The following is a 19,675-nucleotide window of genomic DNA, read 5'->3' on the forward strand; positions in this document are numbered from 1 at the left end:
AACACTTGTAGAAATAGTTTACGAATATATTAGGCCCGTTATACGAAAATTTAAATATGTTTTATCTAACATACCCAATACAATGCGCTTATATACAAATTTCCTATACAAGTGTTAAAATACTTTCATAATTTTAAATAGAACTATATAACATTCTTATGTTGATTATGATCCTGTTTACATATAATAAGATAAAAGCAATGACGTATGGTCACCGAAATACGTATTAGATATTTTCGTCGAAGAGAAGCTTCGTTGAAGCCTGCTATGTTGGTCCACGAAAAAAGCCAGCCATATCTCGTCCTAATATCAGAATGCGGCAACGCACCGGAAGTCTTGAAATGTCGTCTTATCTTCAAAAATTCTCGGCAACGTATCATCTTCTACTCATCCTGTTTCCCCCGCCTCGTTTTCCCCCTCATCTCTGTCTACTTTGCGATGGATGATTATCGATCTGTTGCTCGTCTAAACTCGAAAATTAACTCGTAAATGTAACTACTGTTCCGTCGGTCACTTTATCCACTAGCAATTAGTCGGACATTATCGTTAGAAAGTTCTGCTATCTTAATGGGAAGGAATCCTTAAGTATCACGTCCGTCACGTTCATCGACACTTCTGTTGTTTCAAATACTATATACATACTACATTTTCATATCTATTGGAACCTTTCACCTATGAATCAAAGTTCGTACTACTCTAGAATAAAAAAATACAAAGTATAAAAATATCTACTGCAATCCTTCATTTGTAAATCATAATTTGTATTGTTTCAGAATAAAAGAATGCGAATTCTCAAATATTCATATCTCATGAAAATTGTACCGCTTTAGAGTAGGAGAGTATAAATGATCAAATTCTCATGCCTATTGAAACCTTTTAATTACTAATCAAGCTTTATGCTGTTTTAGAATAAAAAGGCATGTTTCTAGAATAAGATAACACGAGTTACCAATTTTTAAACGATATTTTTGATGTTTTCCAATTTATGTTTCATATCAACTGATATTTGAGGAATTCATTTGATCGAATGACAATTAAAGTTTGATTCCGCGGGATAACTTGTTTATAAGTGCATCGGTGCGTTTATTTCTACATTGTCGTGTCTCGTCGCATCGGTGAATCCGAATCCGGACAGCATGCGTCACTAGTTATTTTTGCGGCCAAACAGACACACGCTTACTCGCATAGCATTCCACTGTATTTATGTTACAGTGACAGTGGTTTATGCTTTACCTTAATATTTTGTTTTCCTTCCAAGTACGGAACTCTGTTGCGACCGAATCTAGAGTTCTCCGTTTCAACGCGCAGCATTCGACATGCGAAGACCTTGACGTTACGTGCTCGTTCAATATTTGTCAAATTTCAATTTGTAAATTTATTAACTGAGAGAATCATTTTTTTTTATTACAGTATGCTGGAATTCGCATCGGCCCTGTAGTCAAGAAGGATGTTATGAAAGCCTCTATCATGTTGGAACACGATAGTCAGTGAGTAGCTTGTTTATTTCAAAGAATTACATCTCTGCATTTGTTATAACGTATAGATTTTATCTAATCGACGTCAATTGGTTCACAGGTACGCCACGATCTTGGCGTTTGACGTGAAGATCGAGAGAGACGCTCAAGAGTTGGCCGACTCGTTAGGAGTTAAAATCTTCCAGGCAGACATTATTTACCATCTCTTCGACAAGTTCACCTCGTACAGAGAAGAACTGAAGCAACGTAAACGAGACGAAAACAAGCATATCGCTGTATTCCCTTGTAAACTTCGTATCTTGCCACAGGTATATACCATATAAGTCCCATTCCTCTCATTTTTGCCTATCTTTATACCGAATACCTAAATTGGAGCAAAGCTATCGTCGTTGAGGCGACTCTTTTCAGTCAGGATGACATTTGTCGACGATTTTTCTTTCTAAAAGGACATTCGTCTCCGTTTCAGTACATCTTCAACTCTCGAGATCCTATCGTAATGGGCGTAATGGTGGAAGCCGGAATCGTAAAAGAAGGAACACCGCTTTGCGTGCCCAGCAAAGACGTGAGTATCTCGTTTCTGTTTTCTTATTTACTTGCCTCGTTACGCTTTCTTAGACTCCAAACGTGCTGTACGTTATCAGAAATGGTTCTACGCTGCGCAGCATATGAAGCATACAAATCAAAGGGAAGTTCTGTCGCGCGAACATAATTGCACTGCGAAAAAGTCTCCGGTCGAGAATTAATTGAAACTCTCGTCACGGTAGTCGCGTGTCTCTTTTCCCTCGTCGCTTCTGAATACGATTATCAGAGAATTTGAGTCGAATCCTTAAGGGGCACTGTGGCTTGAGTTCCGAGCGAGCGGGCTCTTTAGTAACGCGTAGGTGAACTCGTTCGAGGGAAATACGCCGGTCCAGTTGGTCGATCGATCGCCTGGATCAAACGATTGAATGCATAAACCGCTCGAATCTTGCCGGTTACCTCCAAATTCCAGATTGTGATTTTTCCTACATAAAATTTCGCTCCTCTTTCGATCGTTGTTTAGACTAATACCTTGCGTGTTTTCCGTCACTTTTGCGCTCTACGAATACAGAGAAATGAAAACTGTCTGAACAAAGAGTGATATTCGCTAATGTTGTTTTTCTATGAACCTCGCCTTATCAGCGCGAGATCAAGCGGGAAAAATTTCTAGATTAATGTTTTGCGTGTCTCGTTTAAGCATGAAAATTGTTCAAAACATTGGACCTTGTCGATGTACTTTCGTGACACACCTTGAAAGTTGATTCTTCGAAACATATTAAATCGATCTATAACTGGTATAGTGGAGTCTATGAAATAATCTTTGTGGTAATTTGGAAAGTACGCGTCGTAAGTAATCATAACTTAATAACTACCAGCGTATACATAATCTACAGTACCACTTTTTGTAATATGAACTTCTGAATATTTCTGTCTATGTGTCAAAGTAACCGGCATATCGTTGTTATGAACTTTGAAACATAAGTAATGATGAATAATTTATGCTTATGATACTATAAAAATCTGAAGCAAAAAAAAAAATTATGAACATTGTAAATAGTTGGGAAAATTCGAGAAGATTATCGAGCCGGTTCCACGGACGAGTGAGTTCCTTCCCTGTTTCTTGTAGGAGTAAATTGGTGGGTAGCCGTTCTTTGCAGTCTCGCCATACGCGGTAGCACGCGAACATTACAGGTTGCCTAGCCTCGAATTCGTAGGCGTCGCGATGCCATTAGCAGCCTGCAAATTCCCGTAAACAAAAATTCCAACTATATTCTCTTGAAATACACCCACGCGGTGGTCGTGCGCGCCAACCGAAATGATTTACTAGGCAAACGGTTCGCCTTCGAATAGTCGCGTTCTTTGCGTAAGATCGTTTCAAATTTTCCTGCGTGGGAACGGCTTGATTTATCTAGACATAAGTATCCCCGGTGCTCGTTTAACGAACATTCAATTATTGGCTTGACAACATTCAATTATTTCGTCAAACTCGAACGTCAATCTATTGTGATGCCAGTCCTTTTCTTCTCGTTGCTCTTATCGTTTAGACCGCGTAAATATTTGTATTCTTTTTCGTTTGATGTAATAAAGTAGGATTATTTGAGTTATCTAAGCTTCAACATCTGGAGATTTAATCTTGAACCTTGCACAGATTAATCATATTTGTTGTAGCATTATGAGACACCATTACTCTTTAATGTTGTAACGAAAGAATGAGAAAATATTATGTACATACTCTAGATTCAGCAGGAGAAGATGTTACGAACAAGAAAATAATTCGAGTAACTATATTGTAGGTTTATTTGTGAGTGCAGTCGGACACTCTCGCTTTTCAAGATATTTAGTGAGAAGTATTCTAAAATAGCAAAAAGAAAGCGAAATCGGAAGTACTTAAGACGAGTTTCATTTTAACTCTTTGGACATTTACTTTCACGGTGTATTATTAGCGTGCAGTCAATAAAAATTAATACGAGCTGAATACAACCATAAAAAGCTAATATTTGAGGAAACTGTGGATAAAATTCAGTTCAAATAGAGAAATCTCTGTGCTTCTCTATTATGGTGAATGATGAATTATACGTGTCATTTGGCATATGTAAATTTATGTTCTCTTATAGGATCATTTAACAACAGCATAGATAAACGACAAGCGTTGAAAATTGTTCAATCCCACTTTCATCGTTTTCCAATATTTCTCCGGTCGCGACAAGCATCGACACCATATCCCCGTATGACCTGCGGCATTAAATCTTTGCGGTTAATTTAACACGATCGGTTGAAGTAAAACGAGGGAAAAAAGAGTAAGAGGTGACAGGCGACGAGGCGTAGTGGTTGGCAAGCCCCACGACTTTCGGTCCGGCGGTTACGTTTCAAATGCAAATGGTGGTATAAATTATTCGATTCAATAATATCGAAGCGTATGTGGGTGATAGCAACGCGTAAAATTCGTAACGTGCACGTCACACGCTGTATCACCGGCTGCGTGTGCAACGAGTACATATTTCTCGCCCGCGCGTAGAAAGCAGTTCCGACCACGTTGCTGGCCCACGCGTCCTCAACTCCAAACCGTACACACTCCTTTCGGCCCTACTCTGCTTTTTCGTTGCATTTTAGTCTTTATTTAAGTTCGACTGAAATTCCATTGCCAGACGGTGTCCGCGATCTTGATTAATTAACTCAACTTTTCGTTAATTTCTTAATTTCGTTACGTAAGTACATGAACGACGTTCGGTTCTCAAAAAACAAATGGTTTACGTACTTTCAAGATGACATAAATAATAGTAAATATTATAATAGGTAGTATATTTTAACTGTTTTTTTCTTAGAACTTCTATTTTACAATTAAATTTCTTATAATGACGCATATTGTAACTCTGCGGTCTATTTGTCACTTGTCAATTCACTGATATCATCGTTAGTTGATAAATTAAATTGGAAATTGCAGAAGTTATTGTTTCATAGTTTTGATGAGGAATGAACATCCATTCGCAGTTATGTAAGACAGTATAGTAGATACCGAATACATAAACGATAGATAATACATAATAGATCTGATCCGTGTCTCTGGTTGTCGTGGTATTTTTTATTAACAAACGATTATCCAGACCGGATGTCGAGTATCACGATTGCCTGTTAGTGAGCAGGGTCAGGTTAGGTCAGTTCTGAAGTCACCGTGTCGAATCTCGAACGGATCTGTATTCGCGAATGAGAGGAATGCGCCGTGAAAGGAACATACGAAGCTCGTACAGAAAAAGACGACACGACTTTTAAATACGTGATTCTGCAAGCATTGCGCGAATTTGGGCTGTCTTGTGCGCTGTCGATCATCAAATGTTTCAGTATGAATTTAATAACTGGCGTTTTTTCACCGTAGCAATATTATTCAATTATACAACTTATTCGTAAAAAGTTATTACTTTATATTACAAGTATTTGCACTTGTATTTGTATTTGTATATCCTTATTTTTCAATGAAACAGCTTCTTTATCAGGGTTTACATTTCGATCTCGTAATATCCAATTTTTGATTCCAATAACTTGAAATAACTTGAAAAGTTCAGCCGACCCGAGATTTCTGTACACCACTATAAATACGCGAACATGAAGATCATACCCATCAAATCGCATGTTTTTGAAAGCGAACTAACTATTTCACTGTCTCTCTCTCTCTTTCTGCTCGTCTTTGACGTGGAATTTTATTACACTATTATACGTGTTGGTTTATATGTTGTCAGCCGAATCAGTAATTAAGAAGTTGTTCAGACGATTGAAAAATCGACTTCTTAAAAAAAAAGGAGAGGGAGAAAAGAAAGAAATGTTTCGACGAAAATAACAAATTAATGGGCAGGAAATGAGTAGGATTGATGAAAATACGATTGGTTTCCAAAGATAAAGTCCATGAACGACGTCGGAGGTATTTCCACGGCTTCCATCGTTATCGGGTGTATACGCGCGTTGCGCAACGGCCTCGATAGGCGCTTTAACGTCGAGCGGAAATCCGGCGGATTCTTTTAGCCTGCCGTTTTCTTGCCGTTCCGCCATTCCTTTTCTTCGTCTTATCCCTTTTCTTTCTTCTTCTCTAGTCGTCCGGTGGTGTTCTTGCTCGTCGCTCGATGACCCGAACTTATGTTCGCGTTACTTTTCCTTGATAGATTTTTCCATTCTTATCCGCTTCGGTAGTCGATCGTTGATCGTATTTGTGGCGCATCTTGCCTGGTCGACACGATAATAGGATTCATACACTGTTAGGAATCTCGAGGTTGTTGAAATAATTAATAAGATAATAAGATCGAAGACTAAAAATGATCGTACGACTGATAGAATTAATGATATGATTTGTGAAAGGCTGAAAAATAATCGAATTTCTTTACAAGAACACAAGGTTAGAGTGTTGTGTCATGAACGACGATGAGATGAAGAATGGAAGGATCGAGCGAATGGTAGAATTAATGATATGTTTTGAAGATTACAGGGCGAAATATGATAAGTAGAATTTTGTTGATTTTCTAATTTTCATATTGTTTAATGATTAAAGGGATGTACTTCAATATAGCATAGTTAACAAAAGGAACAATCTAGTTGGTCTAGCTTAATAGATTAATATTTTCTATGTAAATAATAGAATTTCTTTAAAATTTAACAACATTATACCGTGTTAGAAAGTTCATTAAAGAGATGGAAGATTTATGATGCTCTTACATTGTGCTTCGATTAGATTCGATGAAAAACGGTTAGTATCAGAGATAGCGATTGGAACGGAGCAGGAAATCAGTTTTGGAAAAAAATATCGATTACATGACAAAAGGTTGGGACAGTATGTTACGCTTATCTGGTAACTTTCTGTCTACCTGGAATCATATTTTTTCTTATGCAACTGAATAGGCCGATACGGGCGAGGGTAGATCGATCGTGTCTCGTTAAAGCACGCTCCCCTTGTCGACGATGCTTCAGTCCCTTTCACGAAGTCGTGTCACGACAGCTGGAAGCTCGAACAACGTTAGACGAGTAGCCGGTGAAAAAGAGCCCGTCTAGGCAAAAGGTCTCTGAAGACGAAAGACTCTTTTATCATCACAGCCTCAACAACACGCTATCTTTCGTGCGTGAAGTCCCATTCAAATTTTATAAAAAGATCTCCGCTCTGATTTTCCTTACTTTTTATCATTTAATCAGAGAGATTAAAGGAAGATTAAATATCTCGTCCTTTTATATTAAAACGGATATTTTTCTAATTAACCTTCGAACGATATCGGACGTAATAGAAAACATTTTTCTTTCCTCCCTGAATTTTTGAATTTATCTAAATCTTGATAATATCAAATAGTCTTCGATATGCCTTTATATCTATCACACATCGTTACGTGAAAATATGGTTGAACCTCGAAGACTATTATTTTAAAAGTTATGCGTATATAAAAACCATGCATATTGTACAGTTCAAATATTCAACTAATATACGCTTAAGTTCTAAAATAATGATCTCTACACCTTGGAGTTGGTATTCTTAGATTTTAGTCATTAAAAGTAATCGTATATTAAAATACAAAAAGTCACAGACTCAGTGTGCTCCAAAACGATGCTCAGTCAAAAATGTTATCTGTATAAAGAAATGTTATAACGTAGAATCATAATGTTAGGTATCATTTTAATGCCATAAAGGCTCAGGCATAATTAGCGGAACAGCGTTACGAATTTAAATGCGAATTCCCGTCGGTTGGTAGTTCGACGTTTGATGATAATTCTATCAAGGAAACACGAAGAAGATTTTCAAACCACCACGAATTATATTCCCGTCCGGAGTGACAGGAACTAGAAACTCCGTGGTGTGTGAGTCCCCTTCCGGCGGAAGGCCGCTCGTAACGTTCTTCCTTCCCCTCCCATCTCTCTCTCTCTCTCTCTCTCTCTCTCATTCTTTCTCACTCGCTCTTTCTCACTCGCTCTCTCTTGTTCTCTGCGCTCTCTACGCTCGATCTCCCCCTCGTTTTCCTTCTCGTCCGGTAGCAGGTAACAGAATATATTTGTAAATTTACTGATTGCAAGTAGAAAATTAACACGTCGGAGCGGATTGGCCGAGCGGGACTGCGAGGGGAGCTAATTAACGAGCACACGAACGGAATACGAAACGTGTTTCATTATCGAGCACGATAGCGAGCTGTACAAATTTTTCACCAACTTGTAGCAAGAAACGTTCGACGCAATATAGAGACACACTAGAAAAAAAAAACGGAGGATTAAAAGGATTCACGCCAAGAAACGTGGCACATTTCTTCGAGATGTAATGGCTCGTCGAAGTATTTTACATTTATAGAAACTTTCTTTCGAATATAGTGCGTTAGGTCGTCGGGGAAACTTTTAAGTAGAATTAGACGTTATTTGATAGAAATTTGCAATCAGAACGCTGTGAAGTTTTCGGGCAGCCCAATATTATGGTATGTAATGCGACACATGTTGGAGTTTCATTAAACAATTATGATTATATTGATAAAACTTGGGACAAACCTGATCGCAAAAATAGATACATTTCAAACACTATTCATATAATCACGATAGTTGATTCTCATTATATCGCTAATAAAATGTCAGAATGTTTCGTATAATAGATACAATATATTCATAGAAGGTTTCTACAAGAGTTCGAATACTTTTGTGAACCACTTGTACGTGAACAGTATGCAAACAGATAACAAACAGGCGATTCATGAACTATTCGCAAATTCCAATAAGGATGTGCTTCTAGAACAAGAGGGATGGCATTCGAACAACATCCTAAACGCGACCGTACGCGCAAAAGGGAAAAACGTCTCGGCTAATATTAGAGGAAAGGTTAAAATGTAGTGAAGAAGGGCATATAAGTGGAAGAGATGCCGCCCCCTCAAAAGAGGAATGAAAAGAAACGAAAAAGGAAAAAATATAAAAAAAAAGTAGACGAAAAGAAAAGAAGGTTAGATGAGGAGGGATAGGAAAGGGTGACGAGACAGCTGAGGATGGGGGTGAAACGAACATACGTGGGACAGCGTGCCTACGTTTAGAGCGTCTACCGAGTGATAAACGACCGGAAGGAAGCCAGAGGCGTTTCCACGAAAGTTAGAGACAAGCCGGAAGGCCGAAAGACGGGATGTGGTTGGTGAGTAAATGGCATCGATGCGTTAGTATGTGCGTATTCTACCTCATTCCAACCTTTCTCTCTCCCTCCCCTTTCCATGCATATTTCTCACTCTTTCGTTCTCGTTGTCGACTCCCTTCCTTCCTTCACTCTTTCTCCTTCCGTCGTGTTCCTCTAAGTAGGCAGCTGGTTAACGTTGCTATCGTAGCGAACGAAGGAAAAAAAAGGGGAAATAGCTTGGGAAAGAGAGACGCGAGAGGAAGAGAGATAAAGAGGGCGGAGGAAAGGCGAAAGAGAGGCAAAGAGAGAAGAAACTGAGAGAGAAACGCTGCTGGCCGGATGTCGAGTTTCCAATGTCGAGTAGATCATTTTACCCAGGCTCGCGATTAATTTTGTTAACGACGAATACGAACGATAATCGCATCGTCGACGAAACAGAGCGAATCTTGCGAGTTCCTCGCTCGGAACAGAATATGCATATCGTTCTACTTTCAGGTCTGGATTCCTTCTTGACGTATCGAATTTAAATGTCACTTGCCCACCACTTACGTATTTTTCCCTATTTAGAGGAATCTCTAATTGAATGTATCTATGTACAAAAAAACGAGCAAATGCAAAAACACGTGACACCAGAGAAACAGGGGGTGTGAACGCTTTGGGCTCGAATCGATATATCGACCAGCAAACCTGATTCTCCGGTCTTGTTGCTTAGGAAAAGTTTTTAACGTGTTGTTAATTGATTTATTCTCATGTTCTCGCAGCGTGTAAGAGACAGGATAGAATTTAGTGACATAAGCTATCAGATAGACTATCAAATACGAAGCGCAAAGAGTAGATATCAGCAAGGTTTTCAGAAACAGTTGTTCATTCAATGATGTTGGTTGCGAACGAAGGAAGGACATCGCCGCTGGTAGTGGGGATTTCATTCATCGACGCATCCGTCCGACTCGTTAAGTAGCCGATAGATCAAAGGTATATCGTACACGTGGCCGATGTACGCAACTGATTAGCCATTCATTGAGATATTGACAAAACTCGTTCATGTTTCCTGACAATATAACCGTAGGAAATGCGATAACGTCGAATGGTTGCTTCCGATGCGTATTACATTCTTTAATATATATTGCGAGATTTTTTTATTGATAGTGGAATACATAGTACACGACTTGAAAATGTTATGTTGCATTTGAAAGTTTCAAATTTAGAAAGTTCATAGCGTTCCCAATAGTGCATATCTTCTACATTGTATTTGATAGAATTAAAGAAATCCTTTTTCAGGTATGTATCGTTATCGAGTAGTTATCGTGAATTTTTACCAAATATTAAAATATTAAGTTCGAACACATGTTACTCTTGGTTCAAAATAGGATTGATTAATTAACGGTTTTTTATCGAGAGAACATACGACCCAAATTAAAAAAAAAAAATTCTTTCGTTACTTTCTAAACGAGCCAATATTCCCTAATATTTATAGTAGTATAGGTCTCGAAAGAGAGAGAGCGAGGGAGAAAGAATGTCGCACAAATCTCATTTTGTGCATGCACTTAAAGCAGCGAGCCACACCAACGACGGCGGTTGGCTGTTAGCCGTTGAGGTTCATACAAACTATAAAGCTTTCTAAATCAGTGCGGCTCACGAAAATAGACTTCCGGTTCCCGTCTCACGCGTTCACTCGCTGCGCTGTGTCTGCTCCCGAGTATGCCAACACCGATCCTCTTCTCGTCTCGTTTCGCTTCGCTTTTCCTTTACCCTCTGTCCCTCTTACCTTCTCTTTCCCTTTTCCACCTCTCCTCGTCTTTCTTTTGTCTGTCTTTCACGGAAACCCATCTTGAACGAAGGAAACGTAAAAATTAGAACTCCTCTATAAACAATCGTTTCATTGACGATTCGAACATCATATTGTTTTCTATTCGTAGCTTTATCAATCGTAAGGTAAATATTCAGAGTTTGATCGAGACGGAGCTAGGGATTACAATACAGGTGGCTCTCGTATTTGCGTCCTGTTTTTTTAAGCGTTATATGAATATATAATATAGATTGCGATGTTATTCTTGCACTTCTGTTATTAAATGTGGGATTCGGAAAATAAGCCAAAACGGCAATCGCATGATCGATACGTTTCCTTGTTTCATCTTAATCCTCTATTTGCGATATATGGATCATTCAAAAGCCATACTGATCAAACGTATTAATCGAAACGCAATGAAAAGTCACAATATTTTTCTAAATTTATTGTGAAGCTTGTGATTATACTATCTTGTTGTGAGAAATAAAGCCTATTCTCTTTCAAATGAATATTAATTATGTATCTGTGAATCCTATTATGTAAAGGTGGAGTTAATTAGTTTGGTTTCTGAGAAGCTCATATACATATCTATACAGCGGAAGCTTTCCTACGTGTTATATAAAATATTTTGAAATTTCATTAATACCGTAAGGAAACACAATTGTCACGACTATATCGCTAAAATTTGAAATCAATCTGAAGCTGCGTATGGAAATTTTAGACATTTATGTACGAACATAAACTTACAATAGCACGTGAGCAGCCAGATTTCTACAGGTAATCGAATTCTTTCACGCGCTGCTATATAGACATCATCATACAGACACCTCATTACAATCTGTTTATACTTTTTACCAAACACCGTTTTCTCATTTATCAAAGAAAATCGCAAAGCCTAGACGAAGACAGTTAGAAACGCTGGAAAAGGGGAAATAACTTTGCAATGATGTTTCGAAAGGACGCGCTTGTTTTATAGAGTTAATGAAGCTCGTGCAACTTCGGCTGACGTAGGTAATCAGTTTTTTGTTCTGGGTAATCGATCATATCAATCAGATAGAGATAAGTTGTTCGGATAGAACTGGCAATTATCGGAGATGATGGCATCGAGGTTAATCGCGTGTCCGTTCCAGGACGATGTAAGTAAGGTCTGTTGCCAGGAGAGAAAGATGGCCGGTAATTACTGTTAAATCTGCGCTGTTAGCTCAACATAAATTTCCGTGGTTTCTCCTGCGGTGCGAGAGCGCGCTTGGCTCGTGTGATGTCAGTCGGACGATTCACGCTTCTGGCTACTCTGTATCACGCGCTCACAGTTGGCCTGCGATACACGTTCTTTGAGTACATCGGCTGCCACGTTGGCCTCGTTAGTCGGTTTACTAAACTTAGACTCATTCAGAATGGCCGGCTTTCGAATCGGGTGTCCACGGGCCGGGACCGCGTCATGTCGTGCCACGGCACGTTTCTTGGCGACCGTAAACAAGGGAATCAGGCTGCGAGAACTTGACTGTGTACGCACGCCGACGAGAAAGGAACGAGGTTGAATGAAAGCAAAAATAATCCTGCCTGCCAGAGATATATGTGCCCGAGTCCGATACGCAATGTGATTACTAATTACCGACCGGGTGATACGTAAATAAATATGATGCATGATAAATACGTATTAGCCATGATTATAACGAATGCCTGTTCTGTTGTTGTTCTGACGAGATGTCATTTCGACGAATACGCTGGAGAAATCAAACGTATATAGATTCTTATGAGCGCATGCATTTCGATCTTCAGATGTTTCATTCCTCAGAACGACAGTTCATTAAAACGCGCATACTCTATAACCATAGCTTTGAGCGATTGTTTACATTTTAAACGTTTAGTCGAAAAAAAATGAAACGATGAAAGTTTGTAAATCGGCGCTGTAACGTCTACCAGTTTCCATGGGTGTTACAGTAATTTCTTGGGTGTCGTAAGAGACTAATTAGATCGGAAGGCAAATATTTCGAAGTCGGTCGCGAGTGCTTGTTTCCGGACGGGAAGATTAGAGTGACGCTAATCACCGGATAGATCGAGCGACAAACGTTGGTATTTAATTAGTTGCGCCTTTCGGTACCAAGTATCTGATATCCGCGTATCGTCTGGCGATACACAATCGTGTGGCATAGAGATAACGAACGAGGCGAGTAAAGTGCGAATAAAAAGAGAGAGAGAAAAAAGAAGACAACGACGTGGGATGTTAAACGAATGGGTGAAATAGTTCGCTTTTAAAATATGGCGTTGTTAACATACTAAATTAAATTCCAGTTCGGGCTAAGAAGAAAATAAATTCTTTCAAATAAAATTCTTGTTTTTCCCATGGTTGGCTTCCCACGTGTCCCGAGGCTGAAACGCTCAAGAAGAAAAAAGATCCGTGGTAACCCACGCGAAGACGAGGAAGACGTCGCGAATTCTCGCCAAACGCGTTCCCATCTTCTTTCTCCCTTCTGCACGGAACGAGACGCGCTGCAATTTTCCCACTCGAATTCGAAAAAACAATTGGCCAAACCTGTTTACTTCCAGTCGCATTGCTAACGGAGCGCACAGCGGTATCGCGCGAATTAACACGCCACTCTTGTACCGCGAAAAACAAAGCATCGAAAGACACGTAGTATACTGTCGGCTATCACTATTAAGATACTGGCTGATATTTAATATATATTGAACTTCACTGCTTTTACTTTCTACTTATTTTATTGTAAGTCTATTTCGTTCGCGTCGTATAGCCTAGTTATTTTGTTACGTGTCTCTTTTATTCGTACCCTACAGCCTAACTATTTTATCATAAGCCTGCCTTATTTGCATCGTATAGCCAACCGCATAAATATTCGTCTATTTACCACAGTCGACTTTTTCAGCACCTTATAATGTCCTTTAATATCGTTATAATATAATATTCAATATTTTACAGCTGTATAACTATTCTAAAAGTTTCTAGGAACGTTACCTTAGCTGGACTCATACTTAAGCAACCAACCGAAATGTGCTTATAATGTAACTTATAATGTAAAATACTAAACAAAGAAAAACTGACTTTATTATTAGAGCTTTTGCTAGAAATTATTATTAAAGTTTTCCAACAATTGTAACAACAATTCTGGGAATACACGCTTGCGATTACATATATATGGTAATGCGTGCGATAGGACACGAAGAGTGTCGAAAATTGGACGATCGCGCAACACCATAAAAATAACCAGGAATGGAGAAACGGGAAGAATATGGGAGACAACAAGAAAAGAGCACACCAAGGCGACAAAGAACGAGCCTCGTGATTCGATTCGAGCTGACTACGAGCGTGTATGTGGGCATATTGCTCTTTCGGTGTGGGTTTCGAAATACAAGACCGAGTATATTGCACCGGTCATTGTCCATCGATTGATACCGTGCTTCTGCTGCCTTCGATCTCGCTTCGATCTCGGCCCTTTCCTCTTCAATCATCATTTTTTAAATTCCTGCTTTAATTCCTCGAATCTCCCACAAGTTCTTCCCTCTGGTCCTTATTGATGTAACAGGAAATAACATTATCTTGCTATAGACGATTCACAATGAGTCGCTTTTCTCACATCATCTTTCTAAATTTCTAAAGTAAGTTCTTAAATCTTTTATAAGCTTTTCCTTTTGGTTCTTATTATTGATATAATAAGAAATAACTTTACCTTTCTATAGATGTTCCGTAATAAAATTGAAACGATAAGAGTAAACATTCTTTCAATAGGTGTACCAATGTTATTATACATATAGCCTCATCGTGAAAGGTTTGAATAGATTGGCGAGTTCTCGAAGAAGGCAACGGTTAATTAGACGTAATTATAGGCAATTCTTTGAAAAGGATAAGCGGCAATCTGCGCGTGTCCCCAAGCGAAGTTGCGTCCGGGTTTATCGCCCACTTGGCGCTCTTGCAGCTGCAGGTGTGTTACGGCAATAACGCAATTCCGAACGATGTGCTCGAGCTTTCTTGCCACTATACGCTATTCTATAGGGTGCTCTTAAATCCCAATATACTACAAGTTCCCATTGAAATTCGTTATTGTCTCCGATGAACCTTCCTCGATTGTTTCTTCAACAAATTAGGCGCACTTCTCCTTTACGATTATTTTTCCCCACACATAATTCTGTGGCCACAAATGGGACAAAATTCTGTGAAAAATTCGAAGATCACCGCGTGTACGACGGCCCACAGGATCCAGCAACCTACGTATCCGCGTATCTGCCTACTCGGTCCACCGATTCTCGCCGGTATTCACGACGAAAACGTACCTACGTCCGAGTCGGCCCTGACGGCGCGCAATGCTCAGGTACTCGGTTTTCTCTCGACTTCCGGTCGTAGAAAGGAATGCATAGGCGGAGCTATACCCACGCAAAGAGACACACGCCGATCGAGGATGGAAAAAAGACACGGCGACAGAAGCTGCGATACAAGCTGCGAAACAGCCTGCGTATGGAGCTGTGTGTATGCGAAAAATTCCCCGTGTTTTTCGAAATCTTTATGAAGTGTTCCTAACCCGTGTCGCGCTTGGATGGCATCTCGGCGGTTATTTACATAGAACGTTCGAAATTAGAGAATGGATAACGCACAGCGCTCGCGAGGGAATATTTGGTGGCTACGGAAAGTATTTTGCAGGTTATTTTATTCATCATAGCATTAACACGCTAATTAATTAGCTGCAAATATCATTAAATTTCGTATCATTTATTAGTACTTTCATAGGACTATGAAAGTGAGATGTAGAACCTGATAAAAAATCGTTAGAAATTTCATTAGACAATAAGGACATATGTAAATAATTTTTATAGGCAATATAAATTATATTTATAGGATAATTGTAAGATAACTAGTAAAAATATAACTGATAGATTTAAAATATTTATGCCATAATGCCTATGTTTGACTTTGCAGTTCGTCGAATTGGGTATGGTTACGAGCATAGAGTACAACCATAAACCCGTGGAATCTGCGAGGAAAGGTCAGGAAGTCTGCGTGAAAATCGAGCCAATACCTGGCGAGGCGCCGAAAATGTTCGGCCGTCATTTCGACGAGAAAGACTTCGTTGTGAGCAAGGTAGGCATTTGATCTTATAATTCATCCACGGGAGCGAGTTCAGTAACATTGGATGGACGATTTACGGGATATTATCGTGAACATTACGGACAATTGCTTAATTCAGGAAACATTATTCCGTATCCACCATCGATGGTTATGATCTTGGTTTCGTTGATCTTACGTACCATCCATTCTGGAACGTATAACAAGAGGGTACATACTTTAAAAAAATGTCGGCACAATTTCGTTATCAATGATCGTTATCACGAAGAAGAAGAACGTAATTCCGTGGTTCGAATTTTCTCTTTGAAAGCGAGTTAGCGCTTAGCGAGTTTGATAGCCTCTGAAATAATGAAGCGCCGTACGTTTAAACCGTGCAAAATGCGGTGCAAGCACACGAGGTTTATGTGCGGGATTACGAGGAAAGGAGGAACGATTACAAGGCGAACGTTTCAGAGTTTCGTGAAGCAGCTGCTTCGAAAGAATTTGATCGACAGGTGGTCTTGGCCGTTGATGAAATTCCGCTATAGAACCGAGTGTATACGTTTCGCTTTTTTCCTCGTGCGCCGAGCCGATTCGCATAGCTTTGCAATTTCATCGAAATCAGAAGCGAGCGAGACGGAAACGATCCTTATTAGTATGCAAGACTTTGGTCGAAAAAGGAAGATGCACATCCGGTAGCGATCAGGCGTCCACCATCGACTTCCGGCCTTCGCAGAACTTCCACTCTTTCCTCCTTCCCCTCACCTCGCCTCTTTCTTTTCCGTCTTCCGCTTTGGATATCAACTGCGAATCTATCGGCCCTATACTTTAATGGAAGCGAATATCGTGTGCTCGACACGCGTGTTTAGCTCCCATAAATTTCACTTAATTGATAACATGGGCCAGAAGCTATACCGATCAACCCCATAAATTGAAATGTAAGGAAAAGTAATAATTATAAACAGTTTGTACTGTTCCTCTGTGATGAATAAATTCATGAAAATAAGTTCTTTCTTTTCCTTGAAATGTTTGATATTAATTGTGTAAATGAACTTAATGAAATTGAGAGCTTCGTATAAAATGGAATTGATCGTTTTGGCTTCCGAGACGTGGATCATACGTGGATCTTCGTGCATTCATGGGAAATTTAATGGTTCAAAGATACATAGAATGCACATAATATATTAATTGTAAAATATCCAAAATATATAATTCGCACGAAATTCGTCTTATTTTTATATTTATTATAATATATGTATGCATAAAAACAAGATGAATTTATGTTACAGTACAATAGATATATTTCCGTAACTTTTCAATAAATACATAAACTTCTGTGGTTTAGTGGTTTTCATATTATTCTTTTATCTAAATCTAGAAATTTGCTTTATCATAGAAGCATAGCACGAATTCCGTGTTCAATAGCGTCAACTCAGTTTCCTCTAGCTTTATCCACGCTTTCCGGTTGTGCACGCGTACTCAACAGCCATGTGAGCACTTATATGTGCACAGCCCGTCTGGCTTCGGCATCTCTGTGTGCTACCAAGGCGAGCGGAAGTCGTCGTTACCGTTTGCTTCGTAGAATCGATTCCCCGGAATCACCTTGTTCCCACGATGATTTGTCAAGCGACGATTTTGCTCGTTCCCTGGCAACAATAGAATTTTCGCCTTCCCCTCCTTCGTTTCATCTCTTTGACGTCTAAAATTCTACACCATAATTTCTGTTCAACCATAACTTTAAAAATACACCGTACCGAATCATACAGAGTAAAATCATCGAGACTCAATAATCAAAAGTCGATAAAATCAACCTGTGATTAAACTGATGGGAGAAGTGAGAATAGGAGAGGAAACACGAACCAAAGTTAGGTATGGACCGCTTTAGGTTGCAACGTGTCCTCGTGGGTACATGCCAAGATATCGAAAATGCTGGAAAAATTATCTGGATGTATAGAAAAACGTGTGCAAAGGTTTCACGAGGAGAGGACCCTTTTGCTGTTCGTACAACGTTGCTCGGTTAGTGACAAAGGGCCGTGAGAGGACAAGGGAACGAAGCAACGGAGACGAGGCTATAAAATGGAAACGGTATGGAGAAAGAGAGGCAAAGAATTGTACGGTGGGAGATTTGTGCGTGGTGTATGCGTGTGCGCGCGTACGAGAGAGAACTAAAAAACGAAAGAACGAGAGAGAGAGAGAGAGAGAGCGTGTGCGCGAGCGAGGGGAAGGGAAAAGGGAAAGAAAGGTAAAGGAATGAAAGGAGAGGGAGGGAGTGAGAATGAGATGGTGGGGGAGAAGTAGCAGGGGCGTGGCGGGAGGCAGGCGTCCTCAATAGCCGCGTAAAACCACCATTGTGACCGATCCATGAATGAAACGGGACTTCCGGCCGGGAGTGGGGGCGGAAACAGTTGTAAAGCGTTACGTTAGTGAATGGACTGTGTGCGCGAGCATGCGCCTGTCCTCGCGAAAACCGATTCAAGGAAATTATTCCTTGACGAGGAGCAGCATTTAAAACGCTTTAAGTCTTTCTACTTGCAGTTTGCCCCGACGACGATTCAAGGGTTTGCATCAATAACGTGCCAGCTCTGATATTTTAATTGTATTTGTCGATAGTGTTGAAAGAAAGGTATAGGTTTTATATTCAACGATGCTAAAATTTATCGTTAGGAATATTGGTCGACTACACAAAATTATATCACGTTTGAAAATGTGATTTGATTTTGATTGATCTTGGATTGTCTTTGGTTCGTTTAATCGAGTTATTGAAAAGCGGAGCTGGCTCCGATTCAGTCATTATATGTGTGTTAGCTCAGAAACCACACTGATCGACTACGTTTTAAAGTTGGAAAATCTGACGATATTACAAATGTCTTTCTGTAAAACTCGTCTTGGAATTTGCCATTTGTATTTATATAACTATTGATTTACTGTAATCTATGATAAATAAATTCAAGTTGCTTGCTTTTCGAGAAATTGTATATTAATTAATTCGGACAATGTATGTTCTTACATAAACTAGTTGATCGGCTTGATTTCCAAGAAACTCGTGTATATACAGAGTGTATTTTAGGTATACTGTTTTTTTATTTTCCGTAATACGTTCTTACGACGTGATCGTCGCCGTTATTTTTAAACGAATTCAATTCAAATTTGATTTTCATTAACAAAGTTTCTCGTCGTTTATGTTACAGATAAGCAGGCAAAGCATAGACGCCTGTAAGGAATACTTCAGGGACGATCTGGTGAAAACTGATTGGCAACTGATGGTAGAACTGAAAAAGCTCTTCCAGATACTCTAGGACATACTGGACTGGGTGGAAACATTGAAGCTCCATCGATGGTTTTATGGGTTGACAAATGTAGGAGCGAGGGCTGCGATCAACGAGCACACAGACCATCTTGGATTCGTTTCTGATCGTTGTCGATCGTTCTCCCGAATTGTAATATATACGTCGAATTTTCTGATCTTTCTGTCGTTGTACTTGATATACGCAAATAATCGACGCACGCCTTGCTTCATTCTGTGATCCCTTGAAACGTTCTTCAGGTTTCATTGCACGTGATCCCTGTTTTGAGAAATAATGTTAAAAATCGCTCAAGCTAGAAGTCACGCGGAATCAACGTTTCTTTTGATTAGAAGTTTTCCGAGACGAGTAGAAGATTGATGCACGGAATTACATATTCGCTTAATCGATATGTAGTGACGCGTTCTTCTTCGTGTCACGTAAACGCTGTTATCGATGTTTTCACGA

At 39.5% G+C, this 19,675-nt stretch overlaps 1 protein-coding gene across 1 annotated transcript in view; it reads left to right on the top strand.

Moving 5' to 3' along the window:
• LOC122573426 (eukaryotic translation initiation factor 5B) overlaps positions 1–19,426 on the top strand; it is a 29,010-nt gene extending 9,584 nt beyond the window's left edge. The window contains exons 12-16 of the mRNA XM_043739773.1: positions 1,411–1,487; positions 1,576–1,783; positions 1,942–2,037; positions 15,801–15,962; positions 19,115–19,426. Of these exons, the coding sequence (XP_043595708.1) occupies positions 1,411–1,487; positions 1,576–1,783; positions 1,942–2,037; positions 15,801–15,962; positions 19,115–19,222 (651 nt within the window). The 3' untranslated portion in view covers positions 19,223–19,426. The remainder of the gene's footprint in view (positions 1–1,410; positions 1,488–1,575; positions 1,784–1,941; positions 2,038–15,800; positions 15,963–19,114) is intronic.
• Positions 19,427–19,675: the final 249 nt, after the last annotated feature.

Source organism: Bombus pyrosoma, linkage group LG12 (genome assembly GCF_014825855.1).
Source record: "Bombus pyrosoma isolate SC7728 linkage group LG12, ASM1482585v1, whole genome shotgun sequence".
NCBI lineage: Eukaryota > Metazoa > Arthropoda > Insecta > Hymenoptera > Apidae > Bombus > Bombus pyrosoma.